The sequence below is a fragment of the Lepisosteus oculatus genome, chromosome 27 (genome assembly GCF_040954835.1).
Source record: "Lepisosteus oculatus isolate fLepOcu1 chromosome 27, fLepOcu1.hap2, whole genome shotgun sequence".
NCBI classification, from domain to species: Eukaryota; Metazoa; Chordata; class Actinopteri; order Semionotiformes; family Lepisosteidae; genus Lepisosteus; species Lepisosteus oculatus.
Window position 1 is genome coordinate 4,256,700 of NC_090722.1, and position 18,097 is coordinate 4,274,796.

An 18,097-nucleotide genomic window follows, 5' to 3' on the forward strand; every position below is an offset into this window, starting at 1 on the left:
AATGGCTGGATGAGATCCTCAGACGAATAAGCTAATCGCAACGAAACGATCTAGACAGGCCGAATGGCTATCAATTGTAAACAATCCCACGTTCTTCTGTTCCTTAAAGTAAAAAATACAGAATGTGGAAAAACTCCTCCAGTAGTTCTAGTCTTCCTAGAAAGGCTTCTCTGCGCTAAAGTGTGTAAAGCTTAGTGCAACAGGCTATCCAGACCTGCTCTGCTGCTGAGGCCAAGCCTCACACAAGTGGGACAAAGAGAGCAATAACATATGCAACGGACTGTCAGCCAAGAGAAAGAAAAAGCTGACTGTTTTACACAATCAAATCAACAGGCTTTAATTAAACAGCTCTTTTTTTTTTGCTTCCACCCGCCTCTTTGTAATAGTTACATTTTAACCACCAATTTTAGTAACTGATTGATGGAGGAATTTATTTCAGCCAGCAGAGTGAAAGCTATTTTTAGTACAGGCCACAGGTTTATATACAGTATGACATCCTCTCATCGTGGACATATTGTTGTTCCTCTCTCCAACAGGACGGGGGGGAGGCTTGATCTGGACGAGGTTTGTGCCCTTTGAAGGGGTCGGAATTGGTGGGGTGATCGATCTGTTCAGTCACAGGAGAGTTAGCTAAAGCCGTTTTCAGAAACAAATCTGTCGATATCCACATTGGCTCGGCTGCGCGGCGGAGAACGATCTCGAATTTTGAAAAGCTCTAAAATCCCCCCCGATCTAGAAATTCCATTCACTTCTCTTCGGTCAAGAATGAGAGTAGTTCATAATCCCGTTTATTTTGATCAGCAATGCATAATTCAGACTATAGAAATAATTACGCTTAACTTTGAGCGCAGAAAGTACATACCGGTGGAAATGAAAACACCTTTTATTGATTGGTTCATTGATTGATTACCGAGATCTATGCTGAAGTAATAAAAGCAGCGTCCGGCTTCCTACTCTCGCGCGTGTTTTGCAACGCAGAACATAAAATTAAGACAAAGCGGAAGCTGACATAATTATTCTCTCAAAAAGGAAAATAAAATAGACAACAGTTAGTGGTGTTTATGAGAAAAGAGTTAAAGACATTTAAAAGACAGGTTTATGTTACTTAGAAACTATAATGTGAAGTTAAAATATTTAAAGCTTTTTTTTTACATTTGTATATGGGGAGTTTCCTCCTAAATGATCCCAAAGCTTTTGACTGACGTGACACCCCCGCCTTAGTGACTGACTTAGCCTGGACTGTCCGGCCCAGAGTGGATTCTCACCCGGACACGGGTGTGAACACCCTGCTCGTGAGAGCGGGGTCACGTGATCTGCAATGCGTCCATCTGTAATGTAGTCGGGTTTATTCAAACGCCCTCAAATTGAAAAGGAAATAATTTTGTATTTGTGGATTTTTCGTGTTTCAGCTCTGATCCATGCGGACTTAAACCTACCTTTCCACAACCCTGATTTACAGCTCGCAGATGTGTAATGCAGAATACATTGCTACAGCGTGTGTAAGCACATCATTACTGAATTTATGACTAGTCGGTCAGGCGCTCAGATTAAGCCCTTTCAGCTAGAGGGCCGCCCTACAGCCCCGCTGTCCTGCACCGCCAAAGTGCTCTGCGGTTTCTTGAAAACCTGCCGTGCAGATGAGCGCCGGCCAGGATAAATACAACTGTCTCAAACTAGAAGGGCCAGTGATCTTTTCATCTGCCAGCAAAGGAAAGCCGCAGCCTGGATTATAGTAAAATATCGCGAAGACAAAACATCACTTATTCCCTGAAATTTTGAACGATCTCCGAAGCATCTCTGACCCATTAGAGAAGAGACGTGTCGCTTCCAAGAGACAAGTTTAATCTTGAATCTTTTATTTGACAATCCCGTTAGCAGAAGTTTTAATGAAGCTGTGAATAAAATGTTAACACGAGAACATTGAAAAAAAAACTTCACATTTTAAGACCCGAAGCAAGCTCAAAAGACCATCTTCTACAAAAAAAAAAACAGAACCCACGTCTCTTACCCAGAAAAGCTAAAATCAGCATCAGAAACGCGGTCCAGGAGACGTGTCCACTTTGTCGACCCATTTCGAAGAAGCAGTCTTAGAGAAGACAAAAATCCTTTTCGGACAATAAATAATTTATGGGAAAATTCCTTACAAAATATATATATATAGTATATACCAGCACTTGTAGTGAGGCAGAGACCAATGCGCGCTCTGTAATCCCCGAGCAGAGGCTGAAGTTTCAATCTCAGAGGCAGAGCCGTTGCTTTTAACGGGCTGACACCTTCCTCACCTGTGGGCAGGTGCACCGCGCAGGAGGCGGGGTCTCGTTTCTCAGCGAGGTGCTAATTTTAGACCCGCGATTTGAGTATAAGAATCGCTCGCTCTGATTTATTTTTGTTTGCGTGCGTGGTATCCAGAGCGCGAGTCGGAGCCAGCCGGCGACGGGGTGTCGGTTTAATTCTGAGGTTAGATGCGCTGAGCACAGTGAGGTGAGCTGTGCAAATTGAGGACCACTCTGTCCTGTGTAAGTGCGTAGGTGTAGCGTTCTGTTCCTTCGGTCTGTGCTCCTGGTTCATGCGATTGTCTGGTTATTTTCAGTGTGTATATGAAATGACACAATGTGTGCACCACATTGCATAAAATAGCAGGTGAGGTGAATACTATGTGTAAATCCAATTTACGATCAGTTATTTAATGTAAATATTAATAAACGCGGTAGTAATAATTCCTTACACTTATATAGCACTTTATTGGACACTCCACTCAAAGCTCTATACAGGTAATGGGGATCCCCTCCACCACCACCAGTGTGCAGCCCCACCTGGATGATGTGCCAGTACTCTCCCCACACACCAGCTCTCAGTGGGGAGGAGAGCAGAGTGATGAAGCCAGTTCAGAGAGGGGGACTATTAAGAGGCCATGATGGGTAAAGGCCAGGGGGAAATTTGGCCAGGACATTGGGGTTACACCCCTACTCTTTTTGAGAAACGTCCTGGGATTTTTAATGGTCACAGAGAGTCAGGACCTCAGTTTTACATCTCATGTGTAGGATGGCGCCTTTTTACAGTATAGCGTCCCCGTCACTATACTGGGGCATTAGGATCCACACAGAATACGGGTGAGCGCCCCCTACTGGTCACACAAGCACCTCTTCCAGCAGCAACGTTAGTTTTTCCCAGGAGTCTCCCCTCCAGGTACTGGCCAGGCTCCCACCTGCTGAGTTCCAGTGGGGCTGCCAGCTGGGAGCTGCAGGGTGATAGGGCTGCTGCCATAAGATGCTTGTCAGTGTGTTCACTGGGAAACGAACCCGCATCATCTACATGGAAGACAGTTATGTGTACCACTACACCACCAACGCAGACTCTCAGTATCGCTGGGTGGGCATGAGCCACCCACCCTTCGGTTAACAGCCAGATATTTATGGATCTTTTTTTAAGTTCTAAAAATGTTTAATTATGTTTTGATTGTCTTTTTTAAAATTAAAATAAAGCCCAAGCTGAGAAGCTAAAGAATCATATCTTACACTGAAGGTATCAATGCTAAGGCCTTTTACCAGCGCCAGTTATCCAAATTCTCTTAAGTCATTATATGGTTTATGGCTTCATACACAGTGCAATGTTAAGCTCCACAGGCTTCATTACACGCTCATAGTCAGTGTCCAACGTTTTAACATGTAACCTTCAAAAATAATACTTTTATACCAGATCTAATTATACTGTAGATTGTAATTACTGTGTTGTTATTATAATAATAAAAGTAACATATAGAGCAAGGACATATTTAATAATAGTTAAAATAATAATCCTATTTATAACTCAGGTCCGTACAAATTGACGAGTTTATTGTAGTAACTATTTCTATAACTATTCATTTTCAGCGGAATCGTCGTCTCGTCTTTTTTTTTTTACTTTTATTCTGAAACGCTTAGAACAGTTCTGGGCAGAAGAGACTCTGTTTATAGGCCACAGGTCGATAGGTTTTTGTTTTCGGAACACGCTTAGCGAGGTTTCTAATAAAATGAATATCCGTTGTGCAGTGCCGCGTTAGTCTCTGCTTGAACGGGTAGGTAGCGCCTTTGTGCCGGCCGGTGTTAAAAAAAGAGATTACGGTTTGATTAATTCTGTTTGATGTCGAAAGGATTTTCTCGTGAATGTGCTGACAACGACTGATTTTTATTTTCCTTTTGGGGGACATTTCCATCACAGGGCCCTGACACGAGGCCTGGAACCACAAGCAGCAGGCGCCCCGGAAAAGGTTTTATTCGCCTTCGTCCGGAGCAGAGAGCAGAAACATCGATGAGCACCTAGCTCGTTCTACATATAGGTACGACCTTCATCTTTTTGAAGAAACTGGTGAGAGTTTGTCAGGGTTTTTTTTTTTTGTATTATGCTGTTATCTGTTATAAATACAAAACACTTGGATAAATCCAGTGACTTCATGTTTCCGGTAGCCTTTCTTATTTTCTTATTTGTTCCGATTTGCTCCAGTACGCCATGTTTAAATGAGAGCCGCGTCCAGGTGTTTTTTTTTCATCCAAACTTTTTTTTTTTAATTTTTATTAAACATATAGAATTTACAAATACAAATACAGCAAGAGGATCAGAGTCATGTACAAGAGAAAAAAAAAACGCAGCAGAAAAAAGCATTTAACTACCAGAGGTAATTAAGTAATTATGTGATCAAATTATATATTTTACACGTATCCTATTTTCCTTGCTTTAATATTTCTCAATTATATATAAACTTTAGTTTCAACATGCATGCGTTTCCTGTAAAAAATAAAACTCAGCACACAGTTTTTTACAAAACAAAAAAAAACGTTTTTCTTTTAACAACATTTTGAGTACCTCTGGCATTCATAAAAAAGACATACACAAAAGCAAATAACTCACTCTAAGACTGTCTAAACTATTGGGTTTTTTGAAGAACCAGAACTATAACAGTCCTTAACACTTAACTACATCATTCCAAACTAACACTAAATAAACACTAGTATATACTGGTATAACAAATAAAACCACACATAATTATTAACTGAGCAGTCACTGGGAGCAAATCTCCTTCCTGTCCACAAAGGCCCTCGCTCCCACAAAGTAGGCTCTCCTCCGCTCTCTTCTGGCAGCTTCAACCTGGGGCCACAGCTGGTTCCTGGTGCTCCTGTCCGCGGCAGACAGGTCCTCTGCAAACCTCAGTTTGTTCCCATTCAAATACTCATTCCTCCACGTCCAGGTGTAGTGGAGCTAGTCTGGACACGGTGACATCATCGCCCTCCCTGCGCGTAGCAGGGGCCTCAGCCGCCTGGGCTGGGGGAGGTCTCCTTTAGCTCGTGGGGCTGGTTCCCCGTGGCGTTACGCCGGAGACCTGGGTTCGCGCCCCAGCTGTTGCGGGATGAATCAGTGGGGTGGAGCAGCAAGGGCATGAGGTCCCACTGGCACATACAGTAAGTACATGCTTTCTAATCCAAGTACGAGGAAGGGAATGGGAGAGGTTAAGAGGTACAGATACCACTCCTTACATACGAACTCTGTAGGGTTGAGCTAGTTCGGGGGTCTCAGTCCTATTCCTGAATAAGCCCAGTGTCTGTTGGCATTCTTTGCACCCAAGCCCTTAATAATCCATTCCGCCAGGAATGGATCTGCTTGATCAAGGGCTCTGGGTTTCCCCCCATCGGGAGTCGGTGCCATCTGTGTGGGGCTGGGGCAGTGGGGGCGTCCTCACAAGGAGCCCAGAGCGACGGTTCAGGGGAACGAGCACAGGAGATGGGGCTCATCGGCCTATAATAGGGGTCCTCCATGCCCAGCTACTAGGTTAAAGGTCACAGGGTGAATGAGTGGAGAGTTAGTGGTGATGCACTGTCACAGCTCACTCCCTGTGTAAATAGTGAGCTGTCACTCCTGTTTCCGTGTCAGTGGTGCAATCGGTCTTGCAGTGTCATAACTCTGTGTCGTGAGAGCTGTCCCTTCTCATTCCTCCACCCAGCTTCTTCACAAAGAGTAGGGAGGTGCATAGGGGTGTGTTGTAGGGACATTTCTTTCCCATTTGTTAATCACTTGTGGGCACACTGCTGCCATGGCAACCCTATTGATGTTGTTGTTTTCTAACACCTACCAGGGTTTTTAAATCCTCACAACTTGACCGCCCAACGGCCACAGATTCCTTTCCTTCCAGGAACATGGGACTTCATAAGAATGTTGGGGAAACAGGAACGGGGAACTTTTAGGCAGTCCAAACTCTGGATCTCCTTAGTCGATGTGGATCTTTCGAATGTAAATAATTCTTGAAGAAGTAAGTTTAATTTTTTAACTAATTAAATAACACATCTTGATTCCCACCAGCTGTAAACTTCAGTACTGTACTGTCACAGACTGACTGGGAGCCTAGATACACTGTGTCAAACACTCTGCATGTTGAGTTTTCTACAGAAGAATACAGCTGTTTCACTAAGATCTTCCTCTCCAGAGCCCTGTCCCTGTAAGAACATGACTGTCCATGTATGATTCCTGGCCTGTAGTTACATGGGTCTCTGATTTGTGAGTTGCTATAATAATAATAATAATTCCTCACACTTCTATAGCGCTTTCCTGGACCCTCTACCCAAAGCGCTTTACAGGTCATGGGGATCCCCTCCAGCACCACCAGTGTGCAGCCCCACCTGGATGTGGTGGCTGAGCAGCAGATCAGAGGGGAACAGTATGAGCTGTACTGCCTGACCCCCTCCCGTGTCAATTCAATTCAATTCAGTGTGTTTTTATATAGTGCCTTTCACAGCAAGGTTGTCCCAAGGTGCTTAACAATGCAAGTGACCCTACATGTTGTCAATACAGAACAGAAAAGACCAGAAGACAACGGAGGAGAGGAACCAAAAACTCCTTAGTAAGGAGAAAAAAAAAACCTCTAGGGGTCCAAGGTCAACTGGCTGCCTAACCCCTTTGGGCATGCTAGCATCATACGATTAAAAAAAAAGGAAATACATGAATGAGTGTCCCCACAACACAGAGCGTAGCCCAAATGATCCCTGGTATATCGTAATTATGACATAATCTACTGTCTCCTAATTACAGGAGGCGCTCACCCTGACAGGGACACTGTACTGTAAACAGGCGCCGTCCTTTGGATGAGACGTCAAACCGAGGTCCTGACTCTCTGTGGTCATTAAAAATCCCAGGGCGCTTCTCGGAAAGAGTAGGGGTGTAACCCCGGTGTCCTGGCCAAATTTCCTATTGGCCCTTACCAATCATGGCCTCCTAATAATCCCCCTCTATGCATTGGCTACATTACTCTGCTCTCCTCCCCACTGAGAGCTGATGTGTGGTGAGCGTTCTGGCGCACTATGGCTGCTGTCACATCATCCAGGTGGGGCTGCACACTGGTGGTGGTGGAGGGGATCCCCATTACCTGTAAAAGCGCTTTGAGTGGAGTGTCCAGAAAAGCGCTATATAAGTGTAAGCAATTATTATTAGTAGGACATTATGTCGTAATAATAATATCTCGATGACGAGATACCACATGAACAGTTTTTTCTTGATGGCAGCAATGCGCTTCCGTATAATTACACGCAGGCTGCGGATATAGTTTGCTGTAACCCAGTGAAGACCTATACCGATGCGTTGAAGGACAATAACCCCCTGTCATTTGCCCGACCTTTAAACTTTAAAACTCCGATGCAACGGTAAAAGCGACGCCGTTGCTTTTTAAGGACTGGGGCGAATTTGCATTTCTGACAGCGCGATAGGCAAATTCTGTAGCTAAGTACGCAGGCGACCGTCACAGGCAAATGTGGATTAGTGTGTGTTCTGTGTTTTTTTCGCGTTGTGTGGGCAGGGAGATGGTTTGAAGCGTTATGGCACGATTCTAGCAGCACGCGTCTACAGCGGACTCTCACAGCGCTTGAATTTCGATTGCGGCTGTTTTTTTTTTTGGTTGGGCTGCCATCTTGCGGTGAGTCTTGTTTATGCTGCGTTTGTATGTCCGACTCCAGCGCAATATCGCTGCGCTCCTGCGCGTTTTATAGTAAAAAGAATCCTTACTCTTACATTCGACTTCTCTGGACACTCTACTCAAAGCCAGTGTGCAGCCCCACCTGGATGATGCGCCAGTCCTCTCCCCACACACCAGCTCTCAGTGGGGAGGAGAGCAGAGTGATGAAGCCAGTTCAGAGAGGGGGATTATTAGGAGGCCATGACTGGTAAAGGCCAGGACACCAGGGTAACACCCCTACTCTTTTCGAGAAAGGTTTCAGGTACTCAGTTTGATGTCTCATCTGAAGGACGGCGCCTTTTTTACAGTTTAGTGTCCCCGTCACTATACTGGGGCATTAGGACCCACACAGACAGTAGAGTGAGCGCCCCCTACTGGTCCCACTAACACCTCTTCCAGCAGCAACCTTAGTTTTCCCCAGGAGTCTCCCATCCAGGTACTGGCCAGGCTCACACCTGCTGACCTGGTGGCTTTATGTGAAGAAACACACACAAACAATGGGAGAGCATGCAAACTCCACACAGACAGCACTCCAGGCACTGATTTGAACCCAGGGCCTCAGCACTGTGAGGCAGCAATGCTGACCACTGCGCTTAATCAGCTCTTCTGGAAAGGGTGGAAAATGCCACTAAACTGCTCCACTGATGGCAATGTGAGCTGGATGAGAAACCCCACTCAGATCAGGAGGCATTTCTTTACCGAAAGAGTGGTGGGAGTATAGAACACGTTACCCAGTCATGTTGTTGAAATCAAACCCGTTCAGAGAATAGCTGTAAGGGATCCTGGGATCAATTAACTATTAACAACCAAACAGGATGGGAATACCGCATGGATCTCCTCGTTTGTAACGGTTCCTAGTTCCTCGGAGACCATTTTCGGTTCATCTTGCCAGTTGGTTACTAGTAATCCAGTCCTGGATCTGTCCAGTGTCACAGTTGTGGACAATTTGACATGGCGGCTCCTTCCAGACTCCTGTGTCTCTCGATGGAGAAAAGGGATTCGGGATTCTCCCTCCTCTACATTCAGCACCCCTTCATGAAATTTCCGTTTTCACCACGTGCCTGGATCCTGCTGGTTATCCGCTTGGGAACTCGGATGAAACATTTCTTCATCTTTAGAAGAAATCAGAACGTCACTACCCCTCCTATAGTGAGCTCTGTCTAATCCTTAGAATGTCTTTGTGGCAGGAAATAATAATACTAATAATAACAATACTAATAAGCTTTATTTTATATAGCGCCTTTAAAGGTGGCGTCTCAAAGCACTTTACAGAATGACAACAACAATAAATAAAAAGAATACACCAGATAAAACACAATGTCAATATACAGAGGAGACCGTGGATGGTGGTACTCAGTAATGGCTGTCACCCGTACAATGTAGACAGGCTGGGGAGACAGTAAGGAGGGCAGAAATAGAAGAGTGAAGGTTGTGAGGTGGGGAGGAGGGCGATAATAGTTCACTATCAAATAGTTTATTTGATTTTCTCCATTTAATCACAGTGGAGCTGTAAGATACAACGATCGTAATAAAGGTTTTTGGTATTCTGAAAAGGACAAATATGATTTTAATCAAAATTCATTCGGCGGTTCAATAGGTCTGTGATGGACTGGTGTCCCGTCCAGGGTGTGCACCGCCTTGCGCCCGGCACTGAGTTGGAAGAAACGATGAGAAAATAGACGGTGGATAAGGTTGAGATTTGGGGATCAATCGGTCTTCTGCAGATTTACTGTCACGGGTATCAGAACAAAAACGCCTTTAAATAAAAACTTCGAAGAAGGCTGGCTTTTCTGATCGACTGTAATAACACGGCTGCTACTAGTCGGGGGACTGGTGTGTCCTGTTAACACTGAACTTGGCAGCTATCGCTTTCACTGTGTTCATAGCGAACGAGCTTCCCTCGCAGATCGGAGCCGCGTGGAAACTCTCCGGCCCAGTTCTCCGGAAAATCACGCGTCCCCCGCGTGTCCGGCTGCTCACCCGTTTACTCAAATGTCATCGAGCCCCGCGCGGTCTTATTTCGCCCGAAATCACATATCACGTCAGGAAATAATAAAAAAAAAAAGAGCTCGGAAACTTCATTCTGGGACAGCAGCGTGTCGCAAGCGGCTGCGGTTTCCAGATTCAGCCCGCGCTTTGTTATTTAGCGGGGTCTGGCGGCCCGGCCTTCCTCGGAGGCGTCACTGCTGGCCTCAAGAGAGGCTTGTTTTCACAACGCTGCCTCTTACCGCTCAGTGACCTAAATCCAATCTCCCCTTTCTCCGCACAACTGTCTCTTTTTGGATTGCGCCCACACGCTTGTTGCTTTTTTACCTCGCCGGTTCTCTGTGACCAAAAGCCGAAAGCGGCCACGGGGCGTGTTTTTCGTGTACAGGTGCTCATTTGCCTCGGCGTCCGTCTGCACGACCACAACGGAGCATCGTTTTAAAGCTACTTGTCGCTCTGTGATAGAGAACGCCGCCTTTACCTCTGTGGTAAGTATTTATTACACAATTTCAAGTCTTCGTGCTTTTCCGTGGCCGTGAACGTCTAATTGAGTATGGCGCTGTTACAACAGTTCCTCATTACACCTCAATCTTACGGCGCAAATTTAAAACCCTTCGCTTTATTATTATAGGAATACACTATAATAAATAAATAGGAATATGTATATATAAACAATTTGAAGATTAAATTCTTAAGCATTTTCTCGGTTTTGTTCAACTAAGGTCATTAATTTCGAAAAGAACACAGGAGACATTCAAACGTAGCGCAATGGAAATTGCAGAAATTGTGAAAGAGTGTTGCATTTATTTAGATTTGGTCATTGTAATCCAATCTAAATTAAAAACAATAATGCTACAGCCGACGCTTTTTAAACTGTAATATACAGTACTTATCTAACGTCCGTAAAAGTTCAGCTGTCAGAGCTGCGGTCCAGTCCGGTTAGCTGTATCACCGGAACTTCAACAGCAGCGGAACCGACTCGGTTCCATATATCAGAGAGCTTTAACAACAGCTGGTGAGAAGAGGCAGTTAGGCTTGTATCCGTTTTCTAGAGCAGAGTTTTTATCGTCTTCTCCTCTGCACCTAATAGCTAGACCTATTGTTATTTCTTTTTAATTTTATTTTATTGAGTACACGGTCATAGCATTTCCAAAATAATCACCTGCCTAAACATTTGTCCGCCCACCTACAGTACTCGCTTCTGTTTAATTATGATGTGGTTGTCACCTCGCTCACCACTCATCTGCGCTATACGAAGGCTAGCGTTTGCCTGCAGTAAAATCGGTAGGAATTGCTTTCCGGTACATTGTATCAACAGTTATCAGGGCACAAGGAGTTCAGCTCACTAAGTTATCCTTCCGTTGTGAGCGTCGATCTCAGTGAAAGGCTGCTCACTGAAAACCCGACACAGACCTTCGTGAATTTTAAATAGACTACAAGTATATAAAAAAGGTACAGTTTATTTCCCTAACGCGTGAGGCGAATCAAGCGTATGGCTCATCAGCAGTGGGATGTAACTCCTTTGCGTTTGGGACTACAGATGGAAATCGGCTTTGGAGCGCACTATTTTCAAGATTAAGCGAAATCGCGTCAATATCAGTCCACCAACTGGTCCCCAAACCAGAACTTTTAATTCCGGTCCTCAGCGAAATCCATCGGGAAGCCTGTAAAATCGCAGTCGGCGCTGTTTCTGTTTGGGGCTCGAACGTCTGTACTCCTGCATCTTTCCAAATTCCCAACTTCTTTTCAAGTTCTAATCCCCGCAGATCCCAAAGAAATCATTCTGGTCATTTTAGATTAAAAAAAAATATACCGTTAAAAAGTAATTAAAAAGGAGGGATCGAAATTCACCTTTTGTTAACATGTCCAGTGGAAATGGACTCTTACTCTACGCGAGTAAGATGTGTTGAAATCATGCGGTTGAACCAAAAATGCCTTTATATACCCCTTCCAGTTGATCAAATATATTTTTTTTTCTGTGAAAGATGTTCTGGAGATCACAATTGTTAATAACAATCTAAATAATTTGAAATGATTATTAAAAATATTAATATACAAATACACTGCGTAAAACATTTTTAACCAAATGAGTCGATTATCTTTTTTTTCTGTGAAAGATGTTCTGAAGATCACAATTGTTAATAACAATCTAAATCATTTTAAATTCTTAATATACAAATAAACTGCGTAAAACATTTTTAACCAAATGAGTCTCATTTCCAAAGACGACCTGTAAAAATTTGCAAATATAATTTTTTTCTACACTTTTTACAAAAAGAAAAGCATGTTACTGAAAGATTCGAACCCACCTCTTCCGATCAAGACTCCTAAGCATTACGCAACACGTGTGCCCTAATTATCGTCTGTTGTTATTATCAGTAGTACCAAAATGTGGAAATGTTTTTTTGACTGTTTTCTGTGGTTTACACAGGCGATTTCCTTCGTCTTCTGGTCTCCAGGCAACGGGCGCTGTGGGCAGAGACGCGAGCGCCCGGCCGACCTGTTGGACTCGCTGGTGGGGGGAGCGCGCTCAGCTCGGGCGACCTCAGCGCGCGGCTCCCCGCCTGCTGCAGGACCCCGCCATGCGCGAGCCCCGGCGCGGACTCCTCCTCGCCTGCATCCTGGCGCTCGGGGCTGCTCCGGGTGAGGGGACCTAATTTTGCGCCTTTTTATAACACGGCTTTGCCATTTCGCTTACGAGCCCCACCACCTGTTAATAACGATCTGATATCACTTTCATCCTTAATAAATAAGCCTTATTTAGGCTGATGTGGAAACAAAAACAAGTACAACTCGAAAGCTGCGCTTCCCAAGAGTTCAATACACATTCGCACGTTTTCCGAAAATAAATATAACAACAGGTACTGTAGAAGCGATGTAGACCAGTGAGAGAGAGAGACCTCGGCCCTTATGCTGAACTCTCGCAAAGCGGCTTTCCTGCTCCTGGGCTCCCAGTAACACAACTGAAAGCACAGAGTGTTTGGGAACTCAATAGCTCGGCTTTGAGCAATGAAACACCTACAGAGTTTAACAGTCCAGTAACTTGTGAGAGTGGTACATCAGTTAAGGGTTCAATTAAGAAAAGAGCTCAGCCGTCATGAAATATGCGTTAGTCCGTACATGTGGCGCATGAGTAATTAATTAAAATGTGTAACCGCCTTTTTCACAGAGCCATGTCGGTTCACTTTGTCTATTGACAAATAGACATCGTATCACCCTGATCTTTAATCAAATATCTGCTTGGTTTGAATTCCTTAACAAAAACCTGTATAATGCAGTACAATTTTCCACGTGATAAAGTATATACTGTACGTACAATGCGCGTTTTTGGGCTAAAACCGAATATGTCATTTGTTTTCTGTTAGTCGGCAATCAACATTAATTTCACTGCTGGAGGATTTTATCCAAAGAGACTTATGTTTATACGGTAGTAAAATACAGTGAGCAATTTATGTTGGATGTTGAAATAAAAATAACGTCCGATTTATTTTGACGGATTACAATACCGAATAAGTCGTATATTTGTTCAGCAGTGACCATTTGATTCTTTGCACATCAATTAAAAGGTTTTATTAAATGACCCGCCGCATCTCTATAAGTAGGATCTAATGATATTTAATGAACATTTAAAAACTTTTGGTTCATTTTTCACATGCGTCTTCCATGACTTTGGTTTTTCGAATACTTCTGAAAGGCAAAGTCGTTTTCAGATTTGGGATTTTGGTTTTCGTGATTATATGGGTGTGGAAGATACGGGTTAATTCAAATGAACTAATATGCACGATAGCATAAAAAATAATTTTCCCTTAGTCCATCAATGAGTGCAACTGTGTGCAGACAAACAGTGATGTTGCCTCTTAACGACACCCTGTTGTCATCTTAATTCTAAATGTTAACACGTTGTCTTGACCTGGGTTGTCTTGTGGTAACACCCATTTTTTTTGTTCGAAAATAGTCTCTTTTTGATTATGCTCTTGTTTGGCGAAGATACTGTGTATTATAAATATATATACATAGGCTTACATGTTTGTGGTCGTTACGTGTAGCTTGATTTCAAATATGCGGTTTTGACTGTAAAAATGACAACATGGGAAATCATACTAACGTGGCAATACGCAGGAAAAATGCGTAAATGTCGCTGAGAAGGGCTATTTTATGCCTTTACTTGTGATCGTGTTAAGAAAGCTTTTTAAAATGGCACTCATAAAATAACCGGAAGCCCCGTCTTCAGCTCAGTGCTAAATTTCCGAACAGGAGCTATAGTACAGAAGCCTCTACAAAGTACTCAATTATTACTGCGAGGTTTTTCAGCGTTTCGTTTGACCGGGTTGAATTTTAATTTTGTCCAGAACGACTGACAAAGAGCCCGTTTCAGGGTCTAACAAACATAATTTATGTTTTCGAAACCGCGTCACCTTCATCAAGTCCTCTTCATCATCGTCATCATCCAGATCCAATAGGCACCACCCCCCATCTATTGACAAATACCTATTTCATCACACTGCTCTTGTTATATAATATCTGCTTTGTCTGCATGCCCTAACAAAAGCCTGCGCTAGGCAGCCAGTCTTTAAAGGCGCCTCTGTCTGTGCGCTCCCAGCAATAGGCCCGGTGGTATTCCAGTACCCTCGGCTGGTCAGAGTGGAGGAGGGGGGCGTGGCCGCTCTGGCCTGTGACGTGACGGGCATGTCCGGCGGCTGCTACACCGTCTGGTGGCTGCAAGTGAGAAGCGGGGGCGCGCTCAGGCCTTACCCCAACAAAGACGGCGAGGCGCGCTCCCGGGACGGCCGCGGGGGCGCGGTCTGCTTCCTCAACATCACCGGCGCCGCGTCCCCCGACTCCGGCATCTTCTACTGCGCCTTCAGCTCCGGCGAACTGGTCTATTTCGGGAATGGGTCGTCGTTGATCGTAACGGGTAAGTAACGCCACTCTGCCGCCCTCACACCAACATCAACACTTTTCAGCCTGACTGTGTTGTTCTGCTCTGTTCATTTGACGTTGTCACTGTGTTGTCAGCTTGCAACATGTGTATGTTTATGCCTTATAAAAAGACTAATAAAACATAAAAGGATTAGTAATAATAACAATGATATAGCGCTTTTCTGGACACACCCCTCAAAGCGCTTTACAGGTCATGGGGATCCCCTCCACCAGCACCACCAGTGTGCAGCCCCACCTGGATGATGCTCCAGTCCGCCCCCCACACACCAGCTCTCAGTGGGGAGGAGAGCAGAGTGATGAAGCCAGTTCAGAGAGGGGGGTTATTAGGAGGTCATGATGGGTAAAGGCCAGGGGGGAAATTTGGCCAGGATACCGGGGTAACACCCCTACTCTTATCGAGAAACGCCCTGGGATTTGTAATGACCATAGTGAGTCAGGACCTCGGTTTTACGTCTCATCCGATGGGCGGGTTAGTCATGATGTTCACGGGGAGAAGACTGCTCCTCTGCCTCATTCCTCCCGGGGTGAGAATTGACCGGCCCTCGTGTTGATCTCTGCAGGGCGACCCCCGGCTCCCCTCTCCATGGCTGTGCTCGCGCCCCCCGGCCCCGAGCCGCCGCCTGCAGCCCCAGCGCTCCTGCTGTGTCTGGTGTTCGGCGCGGACCCCGAGCGGGTCCGGCTGTACTGGCGGGTGTCCGGGCGGATCGAGCCGGGCTTCACGGAGCCCCCCGCATTTCCCGACCGCGGGAAAGACGGCGCTCCGGGATCCGTCAAGAACCTGCTCACCGTCCCGGCCCAGACCTGGCGCAGCGGAGTTCCGATCACCTGCGTGGTGGAGACAGGAAGCGGAAGTAACATGAGCAAAACGGTCCGCGCGGGTGAGAACCTGAGCGCCTCGCACGTGTCTGCACGGTGCTTCTGTTTGATCTGACTTCACACCGCCAGAAGGCACACATGGCTTAAAAAGTGAATAATATTATTCCGTCTGATGGAAACACATTGCAGATACGCGAACTCGCTTGACAGACTGCCGTCTGTGTCAGCCATTTTCATTTTTATAATGCGATTCACAGATACAAACAGCTACAGGACAGTTAAACAGCTACAGCCAGTGGAAACGATACACTCGCTGCCTTCTGTATTGACTGACGTCCTTCCTGCTAAACCGACGGCTTGTGGCCGCAGCTGAGCAGGGCGCCGGGGGACGCGCAGGTTGGACGGAGAAGCAGCTGACCGCCCCAATCTGAAGAGGTTCTGCTTGTTGCCCTCCTTTTTATTAAAGACAGCTGGCAGCGAAGAGTACAGAGAGTTTCGATTCGAATTTGGCGGCACTACGAACTACAGGGCGGAGGCATCACTTAAATATGTAGTTAAGCATCACCAGATTGCTACTAAAGGGTCATTAATTCTAGTCAGAGCCGTGAAGAAAGGCTTAGAGTTCAAGGGCTTGCGTGTCTATTCTGGAGGACCGACTGTCCATCGTCTCTGCAGGCGGACCCGGACACTGCCCGGCCCTGACCGCGGCTCTCGCGGGCGCCTCGGCCCTCCTCGCGCTGACCTGGACCGTCCTCGCGGCGTGCGCTGTCCACAGAAGACTCGGGTCAGGTGAGCGAGGCTGCCGGTACTGTATAACCGCAGCGCTGCGCCCAGCGGAGGCGGCTTTCTCCAAAACAGAACGTTTTGTCGTATTCCTTTAAACCTAATACACTGGGGGGGTGTATGCTCCCTACTGATTCTGGCGCACAGTATTTCGAGTGTTTTTTAGACCTTATCGGTCTCTGACGTTTAAAGAACGCGAATGCGAATACATTCCGAAGGATATTAATATCGTAACGCAACGGGGGCTCAGGCGGGCGCCCTTGCCGCATTAGGTCGGCCCACGCCGGCTCTTACACAGTACCTGTCGGCCGTAAGCGTTACAATATGAATACCGCTACACGGATCTAGCGGTGTTAATATTGGACGGCCCGTCGTACGGTTGTCATTAAACCCTCAAAAAATAAAACCCCGACTCGTCTTAGTCCCGTGCCCTCTTTGATAAATGACTGGGGTCTGGGGCTTTTTTTTTTCCTTGAATGGAAAGAACTTAAGAAGTTCGTTCGACAAGACAAACACTGACATTTGATTACAGCACCAGGAAGCCCGGTTAGGCCACTCCGCTCAGACTAAATGAGCGACAGAATGAATGTTATTTCTGAGAGGCAGAGGGCATAAACCGCCGCCGGTCGGCTAACCAGCCTGTTTCCTGTCCGCAGGCAAGAGGAGAGCGGTCTCTGCCCGGAGCACGGCCCAGCACGGAGCGTCACAGGTGAGAGACAGGCAAATCTGACCAGCCTCATTTTAGATCGTTTATCGCTGCTGGGATTTTCTTTTACGAAAAAACTCGAGGGCTGAGGTCTGTCCTTGTATTCTCCTCGGTGCCACCAAAGGTCCTGCGTGTGTTTGATTGACAGGTCGAGGAGGCGGTGCAGTACGCCAGCCTGCAGTTCGAGCCGCGCGGCCGGAGGAAGTGAAGAAGGCACTCAGCCTGCAGGACGCCACGCTCGACGTCCTGCAGGTTTTTTTGGAACATGACAGGGCACGGTGCTCCATCACCAGCGAGCTGTAATTACGGGGCTGAGGCCAGAAGGGGGCACTGTTCTCATTTTTTTATACCAAGCCTGCGCTCCATGTTTCCTGATCGTAGGAGACGACAGTTTCTGAAGGCGGAATTTGTATTTGAATAAATGCCCGATCTGGTGCCTCTTTGCCTTATTATAGGGGCTGTTTACTTTTCTCCTCGTTGAAAGGCAACCAGTACGTTTCCTGTCTCTTTTTAAATCGTGCACAGTCTCAGGCCGTGGAGAAAGGATCTGCAGAGGTACATCTTAAAGAGATGGAGTACATCTGCCAGATACCAGACCCTAAGCAGGACACTGGCACTGATTTAGGCAGCACTGTTACAGGACAGCAATGCACCTGGTGGTGATCATGTTCCCACTGCTCAGTTTGTGTCTGACATGTAGACCGGTGCAATAATCACTCCCTTTTCCCTCCAGTGCTTGCATTTGTACGGAATCTCTCGCATTCAAAGCAGTTTCATGTCAAAACAGCTGCTGCAGCTGCCCTAGAACCACAGCCTAATGCTTGGTGTCCAAAAGTATGGTATATGTATAAAGTTAGGTAGACTGTAATGTCTCTGGTGAGGTTACACTGTGTGCT

The 18,097-nt window shown here is 45.9% G+C and overlaps 1 protein-coding gene across 3 annotated transcripts; it reads left to right on the plus strand.

Moving 5' to 3' along the window:
- Positions 1-493: 493 nt before the first annotated feature.
- LOC107075457 (uncharacterized) lies at positions 494-17,650 on the plus strand. 3 transcript variants are annotated; one of them, XM_069184829.1, is made up of 8 exons: positions 494-564; positions 4,198-4,315; positions 12,387-12,598; positions 14,556-14,870; positions 15,457-15,774; positions 16,388-16,501; positions 17,152-17,204; positions 17,350-17,650. In XM_069184829.1, exons 3-8 carry the CDS (start codon positions 12,538-12,540, stop codon positions 17,407-17,409), a joined length of 921 nt encoding a protein of 306 aa, XP_069040930.1. In that variant the 5' UTR covers positions 494-564; positions 4,198-4,315; positions 12,387-12,537; the 3' UTR covers positions 17,410-17,650. The 3 variants fall into 3 exon arrangements, with proteins under 3 accessions (XP_069040930.1, XP_015192146.2, XP_015192144.2); XM_015336660.2 differs by lacking the exons at positions 494-564; positions 4,198-4,315 and adding an exon at positions 6,102-6,277; XM_015336658.2 differs by lacking the exons at positions 494-564; positions 4,198-4,315 and adding an exon at positions 10,131-10,443.
- Positions 17,651-18,097: the final 447 nt, after the last annotated feature.

Bases quoted from the DNA above. Each gene is read 5' to 3' on its own strand.
- LOC107075457 (XM_069184829.1), top strand. From the start codon at position 12,538: ATGCGCGAGCCCCGGCGCGGACTCCTCCTCGCCTGCATCCTGGCGCTC. The intron at 15,775-16,387 runs GTGAGAACCTGA...TCGTCTCTGCAG, and splicing joins GAGCAAAACGGTCCGCGCGG to GCGGACCCGGACACTGCCCG. The intron at 17,205-17,349 runs GTGAGAGACAGG...TTTGATTGACAG, and splicing joins CCCAGCACGGAGCGTCACAG to GTCGAGGAGGCGGTGCAGTA.